Consider the following 8,568-nt stretch of genomic DNA (forward strand, 5'->3'; position numbering starts at 1 on the left):
CCACATCCTTTCCTGGCTCATCTATCCCTGCATCATCATGGCAGAGAGCTCCCTCCATGGGCTGTGCCCCGAGGAGGGCACCGATAACGCGCTGAGCCCCGCAGACACGATCCCCAAGCAGATGTGGCGCAGGATCCTGGGCAGACCGTAGCTGCTCCAGCCTGGCCCCAAGGTCTCTCCAAACCCCCGAGGTATCACCGTCCAGGCAAAGTCCTCACCGATCGCCTCGGGCGGCCGCCTCTTCAGCGAGGGGGGAGCGCTCTCCTTCCGCGTCAGGGGATTCTTGCGTCGGTCAAGGCACTTCCTGGGCTTGCAACGCACCTTCAGGTTGGGCTCAGACGCTGCGAGCGGACAAGGTGGTTAGTCCCGGCCCCACTGCCGATAGCGGCAAAGCTGGACTGGCTTCGTGGGGCCAGGCCACCCCACTTCTCAGCTCCAGCCATCCCCTGCGAGCAGGCTGCGAGAGTATCATGGTGGGAGGGAAACGGCATTATCCCAAGGCCTTACCTGTCTTCCGCAGCGGAAAATGCTCTGGGGGGTCAAGAGAAGTGCTGGGGACAGGGGGCAGGAAGGTGCTGAGCACAGGAGGGGAAGGGCCCTCGGGATCCAGAGGCTCCAGAGACCTATGGGGAGAAGCCACCTTGTTAGAGACCTCTCCCCGTTGGCAGCCATATGCCACCCACGCTACGTCCTCCAACGCAAGGGTGGCCCATGGGGCATTGCCTTTCCTGAGCGTGTGCTAGCTCTTCTGCAGTGACCAGAAAGGCTTGTTCTGTCCTCTACCACAAGCACCTCTAAAAGGGATCCAGCTGCTGGTTTTGCCTTGTCTTGGGACAAAAGACAAGAAGCCTGACAGTACTTTTTGGGTCAGGAGTGGGACAAGCCATCAAAGTCCAACAAGGTCAGGGAAAACTATGTGGGAGCTTCATCCACTTCCTGCAAGCACTTAACAGAACCAAGTTACCTCACCCCAACAGGCATTAGCTAAACAATATCTCTAAAGACCAGGAAGCAGAAGAGAACAGCAAGATCCTGCCCAAGATAAACAGCTCAGGGCAGGCCAAAGAATGCCCTTGTTTTACCTGTATGGCATGGCTGAAGGGTTGGGATTGCTGGTCCTCTCCAAAGCTGCCTGCTGCTTCTTCAGGATGACCTCAGCCAGCTTCTGCTTCACCACTGTGCTGGCCACAGCACCTGCAGAAAGACCAGCAGTGACCACACAGGGCTGAGAGTTGACACAGAGCACTTTGATGGATCCCTGCAGACATGAGCGTGGCCCCATGGCTCCGCAAGTAATGCCGGGACAGCTGGAGACCCCCTACAAGCACACAGACACTGAGAAAACCCTGCAGAGATGCTTGGTGCAGTTCTCACGTCAAGGTTGGCTCAGGGAGAGAAAGGCCAACTGGGGCAACCGGAGTTTCCGAGACGGTCAGGGAAGCATCCCTCTCCCACCTTCAGCTCTCCCACACCATCCCAGGAGCCTGATCTTTTTGCGTGCGCCTCGTTGAGCATTGGGAGCGTGGCTGTTGAGAGGCAGAGCATCGCCAGAGGCGATTCTCAGCTGCAGATCTGCCTGCTTCATCTGAGCCAGAGAGAGCAGGTATAAGCTGACACCCACAGAATAAAGAGGGCATGAAAGCACAACGTGACTCGTACAGCAGCGACAAAACTCCCACGGGTGCATGGGATCCTTCTGAAGCCTCTCCAGAGGCACCATGCCCTGGGGCTCTAAGCCTGTGTTACGTACTGATAATTTCCAGTTGATGGCATACAGCTCAGCCTGTCCCGCACCTCAGCCCCCACGCAGCCACACTCTGCCCCCAAAACAGAGACAGCTTGCATGAGAGACAGCAAGAAAAAGAAAGCACCTCCAAACAGTACAGGCGATAGCTTTGAGGCTCCGGAATCTCTTGATGGAGCTGCGCTCTTCCAGAAGGGCATGAGACTTACCACAACCCGCTGGCAAACAAACAGCAGCGACCCACGTTCAACACCTGGCTCCACCGCAGTGGTGAAACACCCCCACGCAGAGGTCTGACTGCTGCAGGGTGCTGCAATCACCAGCCCCCGGCTGCCGTGAGCCTCCCATGTGGTTTTCCATCTCGGACTAGGGCCCGTTCCCATGCTCCTACTCATGCCAGGCCATATCCCCATTCGTCCGTTCCAGCAGGAACGCTCTGTGGTTACAACGGGAATGCTCCATGCTTCTGTGCCAGCGTTCGGCACCTCGGAGCACAAGTTACTTAATTAATTTATATGATTAACTCCCAGATTGCATAAAGGGGCTGTGTGTAGGCTGTCACGCTTAGCCATGCCAAGCTGACCGTGTTTGCAGGAGCTGTTTGCTCAGGAATGGCACGGAAAGGGCAGGCACCGTGTTTTCAGCATTGCAATTAGCCCCATCAACCCTGTGCCTGTGCTCCGCAGCCACGTAGGAGCTAAGGGAAAATATCAGCATCCCGATAGAGCTCAGACTGGATGGGCAGGCGGACGGTAGGCTCACGGACACTGGGACGGGCGCATCCGATGCACGCTGCAGCTGCATCTTTGGGTTGTGATGCAGAGCTCTGCACATCCAAAAGCTCAGAGCAAGCTCCCTGCGAGCTCCCTGCAGCGACTGGCACTAGATGGCGCAGGGAGATCGCAGCCGGACAGGGTTTGCAAACCTTTCTGCCCAGCCTGGGGGGACCCACTAACCTCTCCCCACTGCCACGGGTGCTCCAGCCCGGGGCTTGCAAGTTCAAGAGGCAAATTCATACCCTGCCCGGTGCAGTCACAAGCACCGTCAGCTCGGGTAACACCGCTGCGGTGACCTTAGGGCATGATGCAACGTTAGCACGGAGATCGGTTGTGACCACCTGGTTGGCATGGCTAGGAATGACATGAAGGACAAACACCAGCCAGGCCAAGGCCAAAAAATCTCTTGCCAGCTGCTAAGTGCAACTTACTGGCATCGCTGCTTGCTGCTCAGAAGGATCGGACTTCCCCACGGACATTAAGTTGTTCTCTTGGCCCCAGGCAGGCACAGAGCACGGCTCAGTTTGATGCACAGGACAGAGATGCTCAGTGGCGTGGATGCTATCACACGCCTTTAGACCAAGAGAAGGCAGAGCTTGGTCTGGATAAGGGCACAACCACCTGCGGAGCCCCCTTCTAAAAGCCACTCTGATCTCACTCCCTCTGTGAGCCGAGTCCCCCGGTTTCAGGGACGTGGCTCCTTGGGCAGAGATGCGGTGCCCGGTGCCACGTGCCGGCAGACACACGGAGGCTCTTACTTCGCTTGCTCTTGTCCTTGTTGAGGATCTGCCGCAGCTCCTGCTCCTGTTGCCCAGGCTCAGCTTCACGGTGTGGGGACTCCATGGTGACCTGTGAGAGGAGAGGGACATCAGCACCAGGAGACCCCAGCCTCGCCCAACACAGGCTGAAGCCCTCTTACCTCCTCCCCAAGCCCAAGGCACGACTACACAGTGATGGAGCATGTCTGAAATGGCCCTTTATGTCATTTTTGGAAACCTGATGGGCAGCCCTGGCCAACAAGAACGTGTTAAGTTGTTTCATCACAGCAAACTGGATGCATCTTTGTCTCCAGAGACGCTCTCCCCAGGGACATTGTAAAACTCAAACCAGTCTGTTTTAACTTGCTGCCTTTCATGGTGTTTTGACATATCTGTAGCTAGGGTATGTTGTAATACAACAAAAAAATAAAAATCATAGTTGACTAAAAAGGGGAAAAAGGAAAAAAAAAACCTATTCTACTAGTCTTAAAAGTTTGGATCTCGGTGTTTTCCAGATCTGAGGTTTTCAGAGATGATCCCATCTCACAGGGAGGTCAGAAAGCATCACATCTGCACAAATGCCTCTAAGCACCCATCAGTCATGGCAGCAGCATCTCAAACTCTCCTTGTGCGGACCAAGCTGATGCTCAGCCTCTCCCAGAAAGCCTCAGTGCGATTCCCCCGGGGCTTCCAGACAAGGTTACTGGAACCAGTGAGCCCATGCCAGCCACCGAGAGCAGGGCTGCTGCTCAGGGGCAGAGCACATGGGACGTGAGAGAAGCGGATGAGGCTGGGCTCGTTTAGTCTAGAGGAGAGGGGGTACAACTGCATCTTCTACCACCCAAAGCGGTTACAGAGTAGATGGAGCCAGGGTCCTCTGGGGCAGCAAAAGGATGAGCAGCAACGGGACAGACGAGGGAAATCCCATCTGGATATATGGAACCGATTCCTGCCCTGAGCACGGTGCAGCCCTGCGACTGGGACATGCAGGGGGTGATCTCTGTGCTTAGAGATGGTCACAACGTGGTCCTCCGCAACCTGCCCTACCTCTGAAGCTGGCCCTGCTCTCAGCAGGGGCCTCCAGAGCCACCATCCAAGCTAAATCTTGCTGTAATTTTGTGACAATGCAGAGTCTGGCAGCAGAGGCTGCGCAGGGCAGGGGTGCTATTCTGGGTGACACTAGAGAATTTCAGTGAAGACTTCCCAGAAAAGCAAATTAGCTTGTAAAGTGAGTAAGCCGTGCCTTTAGGGCAGAGAAACAGCGGTGGCCAAGCGGAGTGGCAGATCACAGACACCAGAGCCGGCCCTCCTGCCCAGCCGCTCTGGCTCCTCGCTCAGCACACATGGTATGCAGCTGAAAACATTTCCCTGCTTCGCACATCCCAGGAGGCCCCAGCCCTCCCGCTGGCCTTGGCAGGATGGAGATTTGGCCTGAAAGTAAGACACGAAACCCCCCCACCTGACTCCCTAACCGGCCTCCTTGCGTCAGAGAGGTCTCTGGGCTGGCTAAAAAGCACTACAGACTCTCCACCTCAGGGGAAAGAAGGAATTCACCTGGGAAGGTTATTTTGGGGTTGGGATTTCCAGCCTCTTCCTCTTGATCCCTGCCAGAGACGGGAGCTCGGACAAAGCCAGCCCCGACGCAGAGCACTGCTGGCAGACGCGCACGGTGCCACGAGCTACGTGCTTTGGGGGCAAAATTAATTCTTCCAAGTGCCCAGTCCTCACCCAGCTGCTACTGAAAGCGGGTGCAGGTCCCCCCCTGCACCCCGGGATGTCCGTACCCTCACGTGCTGGTGGGCGAGCTGCTCCACTTGCTGCTGGTGCAGGCTGGCGAGGAAGAGCTGGTGCTGCAGCTGCTGCGTGTGCTTCAGAGCCAGCAAGGTGGTGTCAGAGCCGGGCTTGACGACACGCTGCCCGATCCGCAGGTCCATGGGCGCGGTTTGGGGCACCCGTGGGGAGGTGCACGGGTTCACAGCAGCTGTCGAGACACAAAGCGGGGCACAGCTCAGTCCCTGTCTGGCTCAGACCACCCTGCTAGGTAGGGAGGGAAAGCATCAGGATGGGGCCCGGGGACACCCCAATGCACAGGCGGGCATTGCGAGGAACACACCCCGCCATTGAGAAGGGCTTGCCACGCACCATCTACTGCCTGCAAAAGCCTCCTGCATCATCTGGGAAAAAAAATCCTGTAAATCATACACCCTTGGAGAGTCTCCAAGGTGCTGCAGGCATCTCTCCCTGACACCACGGCTGAGAATTGCTTTGCAAACTTAAGACATTCCCACCCTGCCTGGATGCACAGCCTCCCCACGTGGTGAACCCCCCATCCTCCTGGGAACACCTAAAATAGTCCCAATTAGAGAGTGTTGGAGCACCCACCACAGCAGGGGATTTTCACCAACCACCTCCTAAAGCCTTGCTTAATTTATCCTGCACATGCCATGGGCCAGCGCAGAGCAGAGCTGGTTGCCTCCAGCTGCAGCAAACAGAAGACAAACCTGCAGAAGAGCCACCCAGCCAAGGGACGCCTGCAGCTGCAGTGCTCCTCCTGCACCTCTGCAACGGGACGCTCCAAACAACACAGCGAGAAGGCAGCGAGCCGGCCAGGCACGGGCAGAAAGGGGATCAGCCAGCACAACAGCAACTGAAGGATGCACGGACAAGCCCCGTGATGTCCCACAAACCAAATGCAAGGCAGCCGTGGCCACTGCAGCTTCACGCTTCGCCACGGGCATTGCAGCACGGGGGAAGCTGGAAACAGGCAGGTGGGGAGGAAATTCAGCACGAAAAGACACTGCGAGGGGGGTGCTCTTGCAGGACGCAGGGCCAAGGCCACTGCAGCCTGAGAGCTAATTGTTTTCCAAAAGCAGTTTCAATTAAAAAAAAACCCAAATGCAAACGTTACTTTATAGACAGAGAACCACACCCTGCGCTGTTCAAACCTCAGCCTCAACGGCATCAGGGAGCTTGTGCTGATGACTGCAATATTGCAGGAGAAATCTCTGCAGGCTCCTGCCCTGTAATGCAGGATTTGCACAGCTCTTCCAGGGGGAAACCCGGCAAACTCCCGCCCCGGCCCGCGCCTCCCTGCAAGGAAAAAGAGCACAAGCGCGTTCACCCAAGGAGGGCACAGGGACTATTAATAACCGCAGGCACACATCCATGCAGACGACGGGGTGCACGGCCCTGCTGAAATGGGGCCAGCTCTGGCTTTCCTGCGTGGCCCAGGCAGGAAAAATTCCCTCTGGTCAAGGGCAAACACTTCTCGGCACCAGCTCAATTCTCCAGGACAGAAATGTCCCTGACCTCAGCCTATGTCGGAGAAGGACCTGATGTTCCCAGGAAACCCCATTGCAGGGTTTATCCCGTTCTCCCTCCATCTTGCTGATAACTGCCTGGGATTTAATTTGTCTCTGGCTAATTGGCTCTAATTGCTACACCCTGCCTGCCCCACCATAACCGGCATGATACGGAGGTTGAGGAAGATTAACAGCCGCAGCCTGAAAGCCGCTGAGCTCCTCTGCCCCGTTATCACCGAGGCCTCGGGGCTGGACACGGCACGATGCCACGAGATGGGCAGGATGAGCCCCATAGCCCCCTTCGAGGGTCAGGCATGGCAAAAGCAGATGAGCACGTTTCAGCTGCACTTTTATGAGCGAAGAAGAGCCCACGCGAAGTTACCCTAAGCAAGAAGACCTCAAGTCTTCTCTCTATGTGCCCTTCAACACCTGCAAGAAGCCAGGGGTCCCAAAAAGGCTGACGTCCTCCACAGGGCTGACAATTCATCCCAGCGCTACCCGAGAGGCTGCAGCGCTTGTCCCGTCTCCTTGCAGCACGGTGCCAGCACCGGCGCCCTGGGAGGCCGTACCTGCCTGCTGCTCCAGAAACCTCCCAGCTTCAGCAATCCCCAAAGGGCCTCGGATCTTGCTACACATCAGTGATTTTGAAGGATGCAAGCGATAAGCCAGGCTGTCACCTCCTGCTTCTCAGCTTACATGTGTTCCCACCTCCCAGTGAGGAGGAGGATGCCAGAGGGATGGGCAAGTCCCTCGGGGATGCTCGGCGGGAGGAAGGCTGGAGGGAGGCAGCGGCATGGCGTGTGTAGTGCTACCCGACGTGCCGGGCTGCTGGCAGCCACACAAGGACAGACTGTAACGAGCAAATCTCAGGATGGGAAACAGGGAGTTCTGACAGCTCCCAGCTGAGCCAAATCCCCGCCACGTGACGTTGTCTATCTGCAGGAACTCGCTGAAGCTCAGCCACCCCTCGGTCCCCTCCAGCCCAATGTCACTGTCCTGCTGTATACCACGAAGGGAACACGCAGTGGGGAAATGCAGTGGGGCTGCTGGGGGACCACAGCCATCGGGCTCGGCTTTAAGACACTGAGAAGGGCTGCTTACATGCAGGAGCATCGTTCGGAGGGGAAAGCGGGGGTACAAGGAGGAAGGGACCAGCCCACCAAGCCACAGCCTCCATCCTCGGAGCTGATGGCATCCAGAGAAGAGATGTCACAGCCTTCCTCTGCTTGCGATGCTAAAAATGCCCACAGGGAGCTCCCACCAGCCAACGCTCAGCAGCAGCAGTCTTGTTCTCGCCTCCCCATCAGCAGCATCCTCAGGCCCGAGGCTGCCCTCCAGCACCTCCCCGGGGCAAAAAGGGGCAAGAAGGTCTTGGGGGCAACCGCAGGCGCAGGAGGGGGTATTACAGGCACCTCCGGGGATGGAGGGGGAGACACAGAGCCGAGGGGGAAGGCACGGGCAGGGTCTCTGGGAATCTCTCTACCTCATTTGTTTTAGTCTTTTTAAAAACAAACTCCGAAGCAGCGGAAGAGGAGAAGTGGGAGGGAACGCATGTGCTGGGGGAGAGGGAGACGGGCAGGCCAGCGGCCAGCAGCCAGAAAAACAACTCCTCACCGCTCGCCCAGAGCCAGGAAAAAGGCTGTCGAGCATCCCCACGGCCAAAAGGCACCAGAGCCAGGGAGAGCGGCCGCCGGCAGAGGCTGTGCGGACCCTCCTCCCGCCACGGCCCCCCAGCTCTGCACATCGATGGCACATGGAGCACCCCGCTACGCCGGGCCCTGCTCAGCTGGGGACGCTTTGGCAAAACAGGGCTGTTCAGGAGGTGGGAGAGAGGGAAGATGGGATGAAAAAAAGGTACTGTGGGAGCACGGACTGGCCTGAAGTGCCCCGGGGCGACACGGACGTCCCAGCCTGCGCAAAACCCCGACTTGCAGCTTTGCACCCGGCCAGCGCGGGCTAAAGCCACAAAACTCAGGGCGGTTTTCCAG

General features: G+C 57.4%; 1 protein-coding gene across 1 annotated transcript in view; it reads right to left on the reverse strand.

Annotated features, from left to right (window-relative positions):
• LOC104080819 (histone deacetylase 7-like) overlaps positions 1 to 6,873 on the reverse strand; it is a gene marked incomplete at its 3' end in the record, with an annotated part of 12,548 nt that extends 5,675 nt beyond the window's left edge. Inside the window, exons 1-7 of the mRNA XM_009583338.1 lie at positions 6,736 to 6,873; positions 6,338 to 6,368; positions 5,063 to 5,259; positions 3,279 to 3,369; positions 1,083 to 1,194; positions 508 to 623; positions 219 to 341 (exon numbers count right to left, since the gene is read on the reverse strand). Of these exons, the coding sequence (XP_009581633.1) occupies positions 219 to 341; positions 508 to 623; positions 1,083 to 1,194; positions 3,279 to 3,369; positions 5,063 to 5,259; positions 6,338 to 6,368; positions 6,736 to 6,873 (808 nt within the window). The remainder of the gene's footprint in view (positions 1 to 218; positions 342 to 507; positions 624 to 1,082; positions 1,195 to 3,278; positions 3,370 to 5,062; positions 5,260 to 6,337; positions 6,369 to 6,735) is intronic.
• Positions 6,874 to 8,568: the final 1,695 nt, after the last annotated feature.

The sequence above is a fragment of the Fulmarus glacialis genome, unplaced genomic scaffold (assembly GCF_000690835.1).
Source record: "Fulmarus glacialis isolate BGI_N327 unplaced genomic scaffold, ASM69083v1 scaffold24898, whole genome shotgun sequence".
In the NCBI taxonomy this organism is placed as follows: Eukaryota; Metazoa; Chordata; class Aves; order Procellariiformes; family Procellariidae; genus Fulmarus; species Fulmarus glacialis.